Raw genomic sequence first — 16,778 nt, forward strand, 5'->3', positions numbered from 1 at the left:
AAAGTTGTGGACAACAAGCCTAAACTTGAATCATAGATTTATAAACGCACTGGTATAACAGACCAAAAAAATAAGCTGTCTCCAAGCTCTGCACTTATACATACTAATAATAATACTATTACATTTCTTACTATGTAGATACACACACAGACACAGGATCACACTCCTGATTGATGAAAAACTCATTCAAATCATAGCTCCTGCACGGTAAATCTTTGTTGCTAGAACATCAAGGCCAAAAACTTAAGAAGCTCCTTTGAATATACCACATTTATTGACCAGGTACAATGAGAATATTACCAAGAACGCTAAATATTTACCACCTGTATTGCACAGTCCCACTACCTAATAGGTACGCTTTGCTCTTAATGATGAAACAAACGTAGGGCTTGGAATTCATTGTGGGACACTGGATGAGAGACCAAGCAACACATGGATGTCCACTGGTGTGTGTGGCCGAGTATCGTTTTCATAGCAGCCAAATTTCTGCTCAGTATAAAAAGATCTGCAGGCAATCCCACCACGAGTCTGCAACCCCCAGTCCTGCCACATCCCCTCCTTATATAGGGGTAGTATGTGTCAAGCTTAAGTGGGTACTGTGCTGGAGCAGTGAGCTGTATAAGGATGAAGAGTAAAAGCTACGTTGCGGAGGAGGGTGTAACAGGACCTAGTAATTCACCTCTTTATGAACCTGTTTATTTGTTCTATTAGGTCAAGTGTTGTGGTGCAGCCAGTTTATATAACAGATACATCACCCAGTACCTCAAATGGGTGTAGTGGAATCATTTAGTTTGGACAAAAATATAAATCTGTTTGCATGCCACAAATTATGGTATTTCTTAGCTATAGAATATATCTGAAATGTCTACACAAATCCCCCATTTCCATCTGTCAAAAGAACCAGGGAGTAATACTTGCATTAAGTCAGAGTTTTAATGAATTGGGGCACACAGCGAGGGAAATGTGATCCTTAAATAGCGTTGTATTATAGAATTCAAAATGTCTAGCGCAGTGCTTGGTGGGCATACATGAATATATATTTGAGGGTCTCTCTGTGTTAGGGTTCCAGATTAAATCCCATTTTAGTCTGCCTATAACAGCATTATCCAGTTGTCCAATGTTTCAGCTGTTGCTCTCAAAGACAATTTGTCAATAACTAGTAGTTGGGATGCCCAATACTTTCATAAAAGGTCTGGGAAAACTCAGGTGGGTGCAGCAACATATGTGACAATTTTGCATTATGCCCCCACCCCAATAAAAAAGATTCACAACACAGTTTTAAGTTCAATAAAGTGCCCTTTGAGAACCCATATTGGGAGCACCTGGAAAAAGTATAGAGCTCTCAGTAAGATATTTATTCTATCCAGTTAAGCTAAGAAGAGCTATGGCCACCTGCAGTAATGGTTCCTTAAGCATATCAACACATTGTATGTAGTTTGAGTAAAGGTCTGCAAGATTCGATGTAAAGTGAATGTATGAATATTTGATGAACTTGCTTGTCCACTTAAATGATGTCTGAACTGCTAAGGCCTTTGTTTCAACTTGGAATAAAGAAAGATTTAGGGGCACATTATAACATTGGCGGTAAGTGCCGCCTACCACAGCCGGCAAAAGACCGTCGCCGCAGCTAAAATCCGTCAGCCAAAATATGACCACAGCCGGATTTCCGCCACAAGAAGTTCAGAAATCCGGCTGTGGCCATACTGGCGGACTGCGTTAAGGTGGCGCTGCTACCACCAGCAGAGCCACGCCAGTAGACTGCCGCCAGCCGTATTATGTCAAATAATATGGCCTGGTGGTGTTCTGCTGGCCAGCGCTGCTGGCGGTAGCAGGGCCCCGTCCAGTCCCCTGCCAGAAGACCCCCTGGATGCAGGTAAGTCGGGTTTCCGATAGGGAAGGGGGTGTGTGTGCGAGTGTGTGCATGAATGCAAATGTGTGTGTGGTGTTATTTGTGTGTGTGTGTGTATGCATGAGTGAGAATGCGTGTAAGCCTGTGTGAGTGCGTGAATGTGTGGTGTGTGCCTGCAAATGTGTGGTGTGTGCCTGCGAGTGTGCGTTTATGGGGGTGGGAATCTGTGAGGGGGGAGCGTGTACGGAGAGGTGTGGGGGGCATCTGGGGAGTGTAAGGGGGGGTGGAGAGGGGTGGGCCTCCTACCAGTGACAGGGAAGGAATTCTTTGTCACTGGTAGGGCATACACCCATGGTTTCCGTGGTGTTACGAATGCCACAAGAACCATTGCGGTAGGCAGGGTTAAAATGCCACTGGCGGTACAGTAGCGGCCGCCGGGTTGGAGATTGTTATGGCAAGCCCGGTGGCTGCTACCGCCATAGCGGCCAATGTCATAATGTGGCTGTATGTACCTTCACAGCCTGCATCATAATGACCCCCTCGGTAATTTAATATTCATTAATGTTTATTAGAATCCAGACACAGCTTCATTTTTTTTTAACTGAAGTTGCAGTTTCATTAACAAGGCTGCTGATGATTTAATAAGAAAGGCCTTAACACGCAATTTTATGTTCCTCTTGTACAAAAGAAATGCCCTTTTTTGTCTCGTGCTCTACTTTAGCTGTAAAATGATAGCTACTAAGCACAAAAAGCAGCAGCAAGAGAGTACATTTCTGAAGTGCGCCTCAATTCCACTTATACTGGCTCTGGATGCCGGTCCCGATAACCCGCCATCAACACTGAGGTGGAAGGGGGGTCAAAACCGAAAATCCATAATGAAACCATAATGCCACCCCACCAGATTGAAAGATTTCTCTGCACCAAGAAATGCAAATATTCCATGCCTAGCTTTCCTCTTTTCTTTGTCATCCAAAAGGACTATCCTCTGGATGCTATTGTTTGTCCGCCTCCCCTGTGTCAAGCCAGGCTGACTGAGATGAATACGTGTTGGTAGTAAAATCCCTAACCTGGCAGCTAATATTTCAGTCTACAATTTAGCATCCAGGTAAAGTGGCACTATGAGTCTATATAAAGTACAAAACATGGTATCTTTCCTTGGTTTTGGTATTAGTGAAATATGATCTTCCCCCATTGTTGGGGGGTAATTACCCAACTTGAGCTATCAAACTGAAGAGGCTAGTCAAGTGGGGCCATAACAGAGCTGAATGCTTTGTGAACATTTGCTGTAAAGCCATCTGACCCTGGAACTTTTCATATCTTGAGCATTTTAATAGCAGCCTCAACATTTTTTATCGGGGATGGGTGCTGCTAAGGATTCCCATTGGACGCCAGAGAGTAGTATGAGGTGGGAACACTGTATATGCCCATTCCTCTAAAAGGGGCTACATCATTCAATGATTTGCCCGAAGTGATGCTGAACATTCTCAATGTAGCCGCTGTATAACTTATGTCGAGCGAGCAGTCTGGCTGAACACATGCCTACTTGATTAGCCTGGTTATACACAGTTTTATCTTTAGGCTAAGGAAGGGAAGTTCTGCTTTTTTCTTAGACACTGTGTTTAGTATTCCTCTCACAAAAACACTCAGTGCTGCACAGTTCTCATGGGATTGTCTTTGTGTTCTTTTTTAGCTTGCACTAGGTTTGCTTCCAAAAGGGCTAACTCTTTACTTCTTAATTTGTTTAAATTGGCTAGTTTCCTTTTGCATTTACCCCTTATATCAGTTTTAAAGATATCCCAGTCTAAATTCGAAGCTAGTATTTTCTTGGTATGGAAATATTCCAAAATATGGTCTTGAAGTTCTGCTTTCATTACTCGGTCTCCAATTAAAGCAGGATGAATTATCCAGTGCGCACTTGGGAGTGGAGAGTAGGGCCTAGAGAGTGACAACTCTGTGCAGGTGGGATTCATAATCATCACGGGATGTATTCTAGTTGCATATATTAAAGGTGCAAGGACATTGCTCATTAGCATGTAGTCAACCCTTGATTATGTTCTGAGGGTGCAAAAAGAAGGTGTAACCTATTTGGATTTGGAGTTATTGGCTCCAGACATCTCTCAGGCCAAATTCTTTCAAGCATGTCCTGGAGGTATGTGTTTTTTTTTTTTTTTTTTTAAAAGCCTCAACGCGAGCTATGATAGCCCCTGACATATCTAGAATAGGATCCCAAACCAAAGTCAAGTCCCTGTGTTGGGAAGAAAAAAAAGATATGAGAAATGCATTGTGACCTCTGTTTGAGGCATGGATTTTTGTCATTGTGACTCACCTTCCTTAGAGCAGCCTTGAGACCATGTGTTTATCTGCCCTGCTTATTCATTTTATGAACTGTCTTTCTGAAGTCGAGAGATCTGTGAAAAACAGTGCCACTCCATTGTGCTTTCTCTTAATGGAGGAACAGAACACAATGGGGTATGAGTCATGCCTTGGCTTGTGTTCTTCTTGTTTCTTTATGTGCATTTATTGCAGGGCCAAAATGTCAAAACTTCTTTCTTCCCCACACATATTGCCAAACTTTAGTTCTTTTATTTGGGGAGCTGAATCCTTTGTTATTCACTGAGAACATTGTAAGCCTCATGTGCATAAAGAGAGGGGAGGGGATGTGTGCTGATGAAGAAGACTTTTAGGTATTCTGTTGTATTCATAGACTAAGTGTTGACTTTGCCCTGCCTATTGCTAGGCTATGTTGCCTACAGGGTTTTCTCTTAACTTCCCTTTGAATTCCTGAACTCACAATTTTATTTTAAAAAAAACGTTTTGTATATGTCAGATTTTAACAAAACATTGAACTTGCCTATGAGCCAGTGCGTAAGGTGGCACCTCCCCAAATGGGCCACCATACTGCACCTTACATTGTCGTGGGTTTATTTAACGCTCTCCTTGGGCACACATATTTTAGCTTAGCATAGGCTTAAGGCCTGTACCCTTGTACCTACATATGTGCTCTGACTTCATTTATTCCATTTTAATCATTTTTAGTTAGCCTGCTTTTAGAGGGGATGTTTTATTTTTATTTTATCAGCTGTAACTCTGTCATTCCGCAAAAGAATAATTATTATTCTGTGCACAACATTTCACTATATATCCTTGTGAAACGTTGACATGTCTGAGTACATGATAATCCAGCTAGCCATTGTTGCCACAATAGTTTGTGGGCTCGAAATCAGACTGACACTTAGGCACATCATGCCTTTTTCCATGTAACGTGTTGGAAATGGCCCTTTTGGCAGGGTTATGCCCAAACTTTTTGCCTTCTTCCTCCTATTTTTTCAGGTCTGTTTTTGCTGGTTTATTGTCTCTGCGCACTTTACCACTGCTAATCAGTGCTAAAGTGCAACTGCTCCCTATAGAAATTGTACTGTTGATTGATTTATCCATGATTGGCATATTTGATTTACTGGTAAGTCCCTAGTAAAGTGCACTAGGTAGCCCCAAGGGCAGGGTGCAGTGTATGGTTAAGGTAGGACATATAGTAATGTGTTTTATATGTCCTGACAGTGAAATATTGCTAAATTCGTTTTTCACTGTTGCAAGGCCTGTCCCTCTCATAGGTTAACATGGGGGCTACCTTTAAATCTGATTAAAGTGTAGATTCCCTTTGGGAGCGGATGGAAATGTGGAGTTTGGGGTCTCTGAGATCACAATTTAAAAATGCATCTTTTAATAAAGTTGATTTTAAGACTGTGCGTTTGAAAATGCAACTTTTAGAAAGTAGGCATTTTCTTGCTTAATCCATTCTGTGACTCTGCCTGTTTGTGGATTCCCTGTCTGGGTCAGTTTGACAGTTGGGCTGTTCACACCTCTCCTCTAGACAGTGACACAAAGGGGGCTGGGGTGTAGCCTGCATATCTTAATTAGCCATCTGTGCTGGAGGGGAGGGGATGAGTGGTCACTCACACCTGAAAGGACTGTGCCTGCCCTCACACCATGCCATCTCCGACCCCCTGGTGAGTGTCTGGGGCCTGGCCTGGACAAGGAAGGATCTTGCAAACACTTGAGACTGCTTTGAAGTTTGCAAACGTCAAAGGCAGAACTGGGGATAAGAAGCAGACCCAAAACCCCAGATTTTTAGAATCTTTCTGGAATCAAGAGGAACCTCTGCCCAGGAGAAGAGCTGAAGGAGGAGTATTGTCCCTTTGCTGTGTTGCTTTGCTGGACTGGCCTGCAGTTGCTGCTTCTGCCTGAAAAGAGTGCAAATGGTAAACTTTGCTGTGTGTCGTGCTTGAGAAAGTTCTCCAAGGGCTTGGAGTAGAGCGGAGTGGAGTGGAGGAAGTCTCAGGGACACCAAAGACTTCAGTTTCCTTGACCTGCAGCACTGGGAACTGTGTGTTTTGTGCTGCTCAAGAGGAGAAACCACTGTGACGCTGCCAACGACGCTGCTGGCCTGCACCGTGACCTACAGACGCCACACCGAGTCGCAATGCCCCCCTTTGCACCGTGACCCTGGTCTCCCCGACGCCGTCATCGGACGACTTCACCGAGCCGCTGCTCGCACCGTGACCTGTGGCCCCCGCACTCTGGCATTGCCTGCTCACACCGCAGCCTGGGCATCCCCGGCGACGCCGCACCTGCTGACACCGGCGCCGCTGCCTGCACCGTGGCATGTGGACACCGCTCGTGAGGTACACAAAACACCGTCCCATCCCGCACCGCAGCCCCGGTCCACCGACGCCAGCACCATCGACTCCTGTGTCGTCCCCAGGCATCCTGCCTGCACCGTGGACTGTGGACACCGCTTGTGAGGGTCACGAAGCACTGTCCCGTCCCGCGCCACTGGCTTGCGCCTACGGACGACAGCGATTCAGCAACGACGACGACGCTGTCTGCACCGTGACCTGTGGACACCGCACGTTGCACCGCCCTGCTTCACAATGCAGCCCTGGTCTCACCGACGCCGCTGGACACAGTAACCGAGCCGCTGCCTGCACGGTCATCCCACTTCGCACCGCAGCCCCGACGCCATCCACGCCGGCGCACCTGACTTCATCAGCCTGGAGTTCGATCTGCAACGCGTGTGACCTCAAGGGCCCGACGACTCCTGCAACGACTCCGGACCCGACACTGCGACATCAGTGACGCCGCCCTCCGGAGCTCACCGCAAGGATCACGACGCCCTGCAAATCCAAGGTACAGTTTGCAGGTCTTCCCGACACCGTAGCTGGCCCGCAATGCCGCTGCCGGCCTGAACTGTTGGTTTTGTTGATCACAACGCTGTGATAGCCCCAGGTGGAGCTATCGACTTCAAAGAACTGTAGTTTTGAGTAAATCTTGCATAATTCATATTTTTCTTACTGTATGTTGGATTCTTATCGTATTTGGTCTTGTTTTATATAGATAAATACTGGCTATTTTTCTAAAACTGGTGTGGTGTCCTGTTGTAGTGTTTTCACTTATTACTGTGTGTTATGTGCAAATGCTTTACACATTGCTTCTCAGATAAGCCTGACTGCTCGGGCCAAGCTACCAAGGGGGTGAGCAGGGGTTATCTGAGCAGATATCTCCCTTTTCCTAACTAGAGTGAGGGTCCCTACTTGGACAGGGTGCAAACCGACTGCCAACTAGAGACCCCATTTCTAACATAACGAAAATATGTTTTCTTATAAAAACACAGTGTAGGCCAAGGGACAACAGGGAGGTAATTCCAGCCAAGATACCACCCATGCTACCTACCATTTCCTTGCTAACCTCAGCCCTGTCTCTACAGCCAACCCCGGAGACAGCGGGCAGACCCCTTTCCTTCAGGTAATAAGGGTGGGTGCTCCTCCCATGGACTAAGAATGGACAGACTGGGCTAACACTGCTACGCTCTCGCTTAGGAGTTAGGGGCTAGGAACAACTCATTTATGCATATTATTCCAATATGTTGGAACTGTTTATTTTCTTCTCGCTGGTCACCACCATTCTAATACAGTTATGCCTCATTGCCCTAGTAATTGCAGGACATATATTTTATCGAAGATTGCAGTATTTTCAATAAATATATTGGGCTGCCATGAATCACATTTTTTTCAGGTTTTGGTGAGGTGCTGCTAGCTAACCGAAAGGGTTGGAAAGACAGCTGCCAAGACGGTGTGGAACTGACTCAGTCACCCACAAACAGTGGTGCTGCCACCGCAAATCCAGCAGTCTTGTTACTATAACAGGAGTCTAAAACAACATGACTATGCTCCAGATGCCTCCAAGGGCCCATTTGCTTACATGAGACTATGGAGTTCTTATCACTTGTGATAACTATGTAGCACAGACAGGAACAATTCATCAACATTATCAAGGGATGTCAACTACATGTACTCTTTCCCCTTATTTCCCTGCCCACGCCACTTCTCTCCCTCTGACCACTCATAACTGGAACAAAGAAAGCAAACAAGGCGAAATAAGAGGAACACAGCGCAAGACGAAGAGGTAACTAATCTGAGATACAAGAAAACTGCTGCGGGCAGGTGAGAAGGACAACATTACATCACAGCTGTTTTTGTCCCTTTTTTGGGCGTGATTGTGCTCATTTTATCAATTTTTCCCTTTTCATGTTCAATCGTGAGACACTAGTTGTAGCCTCACCAGCATCAAAATCCTCCTACCATTCCCAAAGAAGGTTATTCAGTAACTAGGCTGCTTGGGACCTACAACGCCTCCAGCAAAAATGTATATGGACAAGCACTGAGTGGGCACCGCTGAGAGCTGATCTTCACTTGTTGGCAGACTACCTACCCGACCACCACTCCTCTACCCACATCTTTCACTTCCTCTCTTGCTCTTACAAACATTCTGACCCCCTTTGGGACTACAGCTATTCTCTTGGGACACCCCATTAGAACCTCCACATTCCAGAAGACTGCCGCTGAAGGTTTCTCAAACACTGCCCTTCGGCTTAGGTGCCACCCTTTGTTCTGCTCACATATTCCGGACGGCCGCAGTGCAGCACTCTGTATCCGAAATTTGTGTGTGGCCAAACTAGAAGTTGAACACTCAGGTTGGCTCCCATAACCCTGCTCCTCACTCCTGACTCAGTTCGTACTGAGGGCTCTGCTTTCCCATATAGAAGTGAAGGATTTCCTGTGGGTTACGGCTGAGCAGCCAAGAAACACACCCACACAACCATCTTTCCTGACCATGCCCTCTGGTACAGTGTTTTTCACTTGTACCTGTCAACCAGACCTCCCTAATACATTTTCCACAGTCCCTGGTATTTGAAGCTCTAACTTCCTCCAATTGAAGAGTGCGTGTGCAGGGGAAGGTGTATGACTACTTGTGTTTTGTGTGATTAAGGGTATGAAAGTTGCCACAAGAAGAGAAAGGAGAGTGCCAGCAGAGAATGCAGTTTCTCCTGCTAGTTGCGTTTGTCCATTTTGTGGACGTAACTGATATGATACTGTCAGCCTGAGCCCCGGTGACTGTGCAGACTAAGTGGCTTTACCTGTTTCCCTGTTCAGGCTCTCTTTCTACCCATCACAGGTACCTAAACCCATCCTCCTTGAAAAGTGTGTTGTCAAATCACCTCAACAACTAAAACTGACCAAGTTGGACAAGTCTAAGACACATACTGTGAGCATTTGGTGACCTTCCTCTCCCATGCCAAAGTGGACGCCCACGAAAGGAATGCCCCAAAAAATGCCTCTATCCTGGTTGACCTCGAATAGTGAATGACCACTAGCACCAAACAAGATCTTAGAAAAATACAAATTACTCATCCAAGGGTGCCTGTATTGATTGAGCACTTAGGAAACTCTAGCTGCACTTATATAGAGAGATGTTTTACAGAACTTGTTTCTTTCCTCCTCTAAGAGTTTGGACCAAATCTTTGAAATCGAAGAAATTTAAAGCTCCGGGCAGAAAAGTGGGCTGTACTGCCTGGTTTGAGGAAAGCAGTTGATCCCCTGACCAGGAAGGACAGAGAAAGGCTCAACTGACTAAGAACACATGGAAGACACTGCGGAAAGAGAGAGTGACTTTGCCACCCATTAGCCAGAACATAACAAGGGCATTAGAAAGTGCTGCTTTAAAATCTGCACATTGAGAATGTTGTTAGACCCATGTAACAGCATAACTTTGCAAGCCTGTGCGCTCAATTTTATGCCACCCCAGGGATCCAGGGGACTCCTCCCTTTAACATTTGGCCTTGGAATTGGATTACATGGTCAACATCTGATCACTCTCAGTCCAAAACCACCGACTAAGCCTTTCCAGCACTCACAGTTCTGAGGATATTGCCACAAAATCCAAATGGTGAACTTGTGGGTCCGGTGGTCTCCAATAAAAAGTGTGTTTTTGAGCTTCAGCGACAGCGTAGAAAATCTCATGAGTATAGAGTAACACGGAGAGAATATATCACTACTGCTGATACATTTGCTCACATCTATTCCACCTACTATGGAGAATGGATTCCACATTTGGAAGCAACACCATCAGATTTCTGTTGGTGCTCACTGAAATCTCACATGGGGTCATCTATGTCAGGATTAATAAAGGTTAACTAGGGATAGGGAGCAAGTAAAATGCATCAATCAACAATAAAAATTAATAAAGGACGAGGGTTACACAGGCACAGAGAATGAACACTAGTCACTAGAAATATCTTGCAATCTTGCATATGGCAGTCTCTCAGTGATGCACATAGCAGCAGCAGCCTACAGTTACATCTTCCTTTTTCCTCTCTCTTCCCCATGAATATCTATCAGTTCAAAAGACAACATGATTCTCCTGCCCCATTTATCTCACCTTTCAGAATGTCCCGGCCACTGTGCCCTTGCTGCAAGAGGGCTCTGTTGTTGGAGGACACCACCACCTTCAGCTCCTCTGCCCTGGAGATATACTGATTCACCTGTACAAAGAGAGTGGTGGTACAATTGTCATACACTTGCCTGTCCCTCCATGTCATTAACGGAACCTCATTTAAAGTTTGGTGGAGCAGCAGCGATGCTATAAATTAATGGTGCTCCTGGCCTGCCAAAGTTGCAGTTCACTCATTCTATTTAGAATCTTGGGAAGAGCCAGGTTTACATATAGGAGCCTTCACTGGCTCCACCGCTGTAAGGCTTTGATCTGCTGCCCAGTCTGCCAATGAGCCACCAGGTCACATTGACAGACAACCCACCCCAAACCCTATTTCCCCACTGAGACAGGACAAAAGTCAGCCATTGTTCTTGCTCAGTTGTGCCATGCAAAGGTGAAACCAAACTTCAGCTTTAGGAGTTTGTTTTCACTGAACCAAAAAAGGGTGCCACAAACATCCTTTAACATGGCCTCACCTTGGCAAACCTTCAGTGCTGTAGAGGTAGCTGCCATCATTCCCTTGCAGCACAGAGATCCCTGAGAGATGGGCGAGGATTTCCAAATAAGGCGGATGTATCCTGCGACGCTCTAAATAAGGCCCTTAGTCTCTACGCTTCTTTCATTATATGCACACTTACCCTTGCTTTTTCCATGAATCCATCACCAACTTCCTATCATTGCTCCTTCATACTACTCAACACTATCCTTACTGTCAACATATCTGTTCTGACTTGTTTCTCTCCCTTGCCTCCACAGTTGTCTTTCACACCTTTTTCCTCTCTTCTTTACCATTTTAAACATTTCAATAAGCCTGTGACTCACTAAGGGATATCCTGGTTTGCCACACCATCTGCTACATCGCTCACATCTTCAGAATGTGACCACATGTACACTCATGAGGCTTGGATGTTGGTACGTATTTGTCTGCTCTGCATTCCCTCGCAGTAAACAAGCACTGGTAAAGCCAACAGGTCTCGTATTTGTGAACTATTGGTTATGTTACTGCTTTTTGCAAAGCTGTACAGAATTGGCATTACTGTGTGCAGTACAGCCAAAAGTTTAATAAAAAAAATAAAAAAGGTGCAAGGATGCCGCTCATTTTGTAGGTGTACACATGCGTGAGGATGTACGAACACATGCGGAACACAATGTGTACAAGCATGAATTATAACACTTGTGTGTGTTTACACAAGTGTAAAGATTTGTTTTTTAATATAGATCTGAGATGGGTCGATAAGTTAAAAAAGTGAAATTGCAGTAGTGCAAAACACCTTTTTAAGGGAGGGCTCAGCAGCAGTTTGATGCCTGATTCCAACCCCTACCTCCCAAAGAATAAGAAAAAAGAAAATATAAAAAGAAAAAAAAAGACCGCTGGGGTGGGGTGCCACCAGAGAAGCTGTCTGGTAAATAAAAATTAAAACAATAAAGGAACTTTGCAATTGGCCTCCAGAGCAATCAAGATATTGATATTGAGCACATCAACGCTGCCAATAGTGCCAAAGTTTAGAAAAGTCAGGAATGGTGACCAAGTATTTACAGAGAAGGCAACCCCGGTGTGGAACTCACCTTCACTACAAAGGATCATTTTATCTTTATAAGAACTAAAAGTGTTACTCTTTATGGCATATCGTGGGTTGAGGTAAGCAACCCTCACACTGTTTAGTAAAGTTGCTGTTCTTATTCCGTTTCCTTGCACTAAGAGGTCCTGTGCCTCATTCAATTAACAGAACACAAAACCTGGACAAATCTGATAACAGTCCTTGTTTAAGTGCATGCAAAACTGGAGTTGTGAAATATGGTGTTGTAAAGTTGTCTGCCTACTTTCATAACACACTAATAACCTGAAGTGTCTTTATTCATCACATGGCACTATTATTTCTTTCCTGTAACTTCTCACAGACCCTTACCTTTGCTCCCTATTTCTTGTCCGTCTCTATTTTTAACTCCAATTCTGTTTTATGTGCTCAACCCCCTCATTTTCTTTCTTTTTGGATTTACACCTCCTCTTGGTGTTCCTGAACAGTGTTCCGCCTCTACTCACCTTTTTACGGATAGCCTCTTTCCGTCGAGCATCAGTTTCATCTAAACACAAAATAACAGATAAATCTTTAGATCCAGCAACAAAAATGTTAGTTCTTCACTTAACGAAAATAAAACACGCTTAGAGTAACGTCTGTACAATTACATTCCTGCTCCATTCACGATGTATGGTAATACTGCCATCTGGTGGATAGTAAGGCCAAGGCTGCAGATGCAGTTAAATAAATTTGCCTGGTCCTGACATGGATGGACCAAAAGATGGGGATTATTGCCAAAGGGAAATTTACACGTGAATAAATCTACTCAGTGTAAATTTACTCTTACCTTTTGTAGTAAATTTACTACGTTTGACTACTTAACGCACTGATGTGTTTTGACAAGGAAAAAAGGTGTAGTGAGTAAACATGATGACCCTGGTGAGATAGTGGACTATGGAAAATGTTAGGGTGACCACAACAACCAAAATGCCTTGCAACATGCATTGGATCATATGAACAGATTGTGGGCTTTATGTAACTTCACTTACCCCCGTAGGTGTGGACGAGGAACTGTACATCCATTTGAGAACTTGGAAATGATCAGCGTGTTTAGAATTAATGGAATGACTCGAGTATATATAAAAATAATGCCTATAATGTGCTAACGTGATCAGAGATAAGCGAGTCCTCAGGTATAAAGTTTGAACAATCAAATGTTGTGACATGCAGAATATAAATAGAGACCAGCTTCTCCATTGAAGAGAGCTATGAAGGAATGAGCTGGTTAAAAGGTGACAATGTCATGATTGAGGTTTTTAATGCTTTCCACTGTGAAAGCTGTTGCATACACATTTTGAGTGATGAGTGATTATCTTCTTGACATCACATTTATAGCTTTAAGGAGTTACAATGTGACGAGGGTGGGGCTATGATGCTGTGATAGAAAGCGTTAGGATGACCACAACAACCAAAATGCATTGCGCAATGTATCAGATAACATGAATAGACTGTGGGCTGTATGTTATTTATGTGCGCTTTGCATTTCAACTTGAATGTTTTTGGTAGAGGGTTAAGGCAATAATTGCACTTTTAATGGTGAAAGGTAGAAATATATATGGACACAATGGATTTTGATGCCCGATACACACACACAGCATTGTTTGTGGGGAAAAACAAACAGAAACGCGTTATGTTGGTAGAGGTGTTTAAACATGGAAAGAGGACTGAATATCCGTGATCAAGGTCCAGGAGGGACTGAAATGCGTCAAATTCTGTGAACTGCGCGCTTTTAGGCAACAAAAATAAGGACAGTAGTAAAGTCAATATGCGACTCCCTTTTTCGTTGTGTGGAGCAACGCCGTGGTTTACACACAGCGGCGTGGTCCAACCGCTGGAGTATCGCACCCTTCAGCCTTGAAGACCGCCAGTGTCCGAACACATTGAACCCAAAAGAAAAAATACATATATATCACTTTAAATTGAAATTGTTTTGTAGGCCTTATTAAAAAACACAGAGTAAAATTATTATACTTATTATGTAGTAGAAATTATTAAAATGTTATGCATAAATTAAATACATTTTATTTTAAAAAGATACATTCCTTTTTACATTAAGTAAGGCTACTAAAATATCTTAAAATATTTTCTTAATATGTAACTCAATGTATCCATATTTTCAATGAGTTTAAATACATTATTTTATTTTAACATTATTTAATGTGGGGTGTTATTTGAAGTCCCTGCTTCCATTATTTTTTATATTGGGGTGTTGCAGTACCAGTCGATGGCCATGTTTGGTGTTGGACTTACTCCTGGTCTGTCAAGAGCCTGAGTACATTTACTCCCGTTTTGGGACATTTTGGCTTTAGGGCTATATGTACAAAAATTAGGAATAGTGAATCACAGTTCTAGTATAATATATATTTTAAAATAACGATTCCTAGTGAGGCCCCAAATCGACCCACCTCATGAATATTATTAAGGTTGGTCGCAATTTGTTACCTGCTAGGAATTACAGACCACCACGTCTGATCGCTTTTTAATAGAGCAAACATTTTTCTTTGACATTCAGCCCACTTTTCGTAATGGAAAACAGGAGGCATTTCAAAAGAAAAATTAAACTTTTAAAGTTTCATTTTTTAGGAGCAGGCAGTGGTCCACGCAAGCACTGCTTGCTCTTAATTTTATTTTTATTTTTAAGTTCTCAAAGGGGAAGTGGTCCCATAGGGGCTTAAAAAAAATGTTTGGGCGCTGTAATTTGGTCGCAAAATATTCAAACATAATAAAGCAACTCAGTATTTGGAAGGGGTAAGTTACTGAGTAACATTTTTGCTTTTGTAGATCTACAAATGCTTTTTTGTGGTCGCAAATGGCCTGATTCTGCAAATCAGGCCATTTGCGACCTCCAGGAAAAGTTTTGCACGTATGGCCCTTAGTAACTTTAGAAGTGCACTTTGTTAATAGCAATGGGCTTCCTCTTTCGAGGGTGTCCCTGTCCCTCCCAACAACCTTCACTAGCCCTCCCTTAAACTTTCTCATTTAGGAGTAACTATTAACAACTTTCAAACCACTCACCCTGTCCTTCCTAAATTTACTACTAAAATGCAGCCATACGAGTGTAGATCTCCACAGTCGGGGTTGAGATCTCTGCACAGAAAAAATGATAAGTGGGGACCTCTGAATGTAAGTTTGTGATTAGCATTTTGTAGCACCTGAGCAGTACTATTATACTGCTACTACTAAACAGAACACAAAATGCAGCTACTTGTGACAGATTTAGGAGTTTGAGTTTTGGGAAGAGAGTGCCGCGGTATCAATGAGTACCCCAAGGAGAGTGCCACCTGATATTAGTCCGCGATAGTCTATTTGCAGACGAGTCCCGTTCCCCTGACTACCCAGAGGCCGTATATTTGCAATGTTCTCCCAAATGAGGTACTCTGCCAGGGGTACCCCTCCCCCCTCCCAGTCTTTCGGCCGCCTCCTTTCCCACCTTGATTGCTCACTCCTTGCTTTGACCCCCCCCCCCCCCTTACTTCCTCCTGCATCCTACAAATGAGTTACCATCCTATCAGGATCCTGAGCCCCTTCTGAATCCGAGCATGGTGCAATCAGCATTTCCCCTGTTTAAATGGTGGTGGGCTCACACTAGATCAATGTTCCAGACTCAAGGAAACATGGGTATACTGATAGACTAAAGAATGTGATTGAGGTACATGGGGAAAGTGATTAAACCTCCATTAGAGAGGGCTACATCTTTCCAGTGGGCCACCAATGTATGGATATGCTTGAGCACATTTTAAATGTTACTCTTGAGGTCTCAGCAAGCCCCATGTATTTGAGCACATGCATATTTTGTTGAAAAAATACATTTACAAGTAAAGAATGAGAATGGTGACCCGTCACCATATTTCACAAACCAAAGTTCCCTGCTCTGCCCAAGCTGGCACCATAAGGATGATGATACATAAATCTTTTAAATCTTCGAAAGGAAGCAATGAATTAGGGAAACTTCCATTACCATATAATTGAAAAAAACATCTGGGCATCCGTTTTGATATGCCCTGAAAGTTAGTAGTAAACGTTTAAAGAGAATATCTATGCACATGTAGACACCTCAAATGTGGAGAGGACAATTCCAGTCATGCGGAGAAGGCCATCCTTTAGGAGGTAATACATTACTGATTTATTTTTATTTTTATATATGCTTACTACCTTTAACGTTAAACTAAAAATGTTTTTTTTCTGTAATGGGGACTGGAAGACTGAGATTCGAGGAGCCTTACTCCATCTAGCTGTGAACATTTCCTCTATTGTTAGGGGAAGAGTCCATTGGAATGTGATCCATAGGATCTTCATTGGGTGCCCCATGGTTCATTACCTTCAGTGGGTTGGCTTTTATCTGGGGTTGGGTTTCATGTCTCTGCAACACCAGTCTTCCTTTTTGCCTTCTGACACTGACAGTGAGGGACCTGAGCTGTAGGTTAGTGAGGGCATGGCATAATAGCTGTTCTGGCAGAGCCTAAAATATCTTGCTTTAAGAAATATGATATAATCAACAAGAACTTGTACCTTCATATACTATGGCC

General features: G+C 43.6%; 1 protein-coding gene across 3 annotated transcripts in view; it reads right to left on the reverse strand.

Annotated features, from left to right (window-relative positions):
- The window catches only part of ULK3 (unc-51 like kinase 3), a 197,843-nt gene that overhangs the window by 127,684 nt on the left and 53,381 nt on the right, over positions 1–16,778 (reverse strand). For all 3 annotated transcript variants that reach the window (XM_069222140.1, XM_069222142.1, XM_069222141.1), the window contains 2 exons: positions 12,717–12,757; positions 10,622–10,724 (listed from right to left, as the gene is read on the reverse strand). In XM_069222140.1, coding sequence (XP_069078241.1) covers positions 10,622–10,724; positions 12,717–12,757 — 144 coding nt within the window. The remainder of the gene's footprint in view (positions 1–10,621; positions 10,725–12,716; positions 12,758–16,778) is intronic.

The sequence above is a fragment of the Pleurodeles waltl genome, chromosome 3_1 (genome assembly GCF_031143425.1).
Source record: "Pleurodeles waltl isolate 20211129_DDA chromosome 3_1, aPleWal1.hap1.20221129, whole genome shotgun sequence".
NCBI lineage: Eukaryota > Metazoa > Chordata > Amphibia > Caudata > Salamandridae > Pleurodeles > Pleurodeles waltl.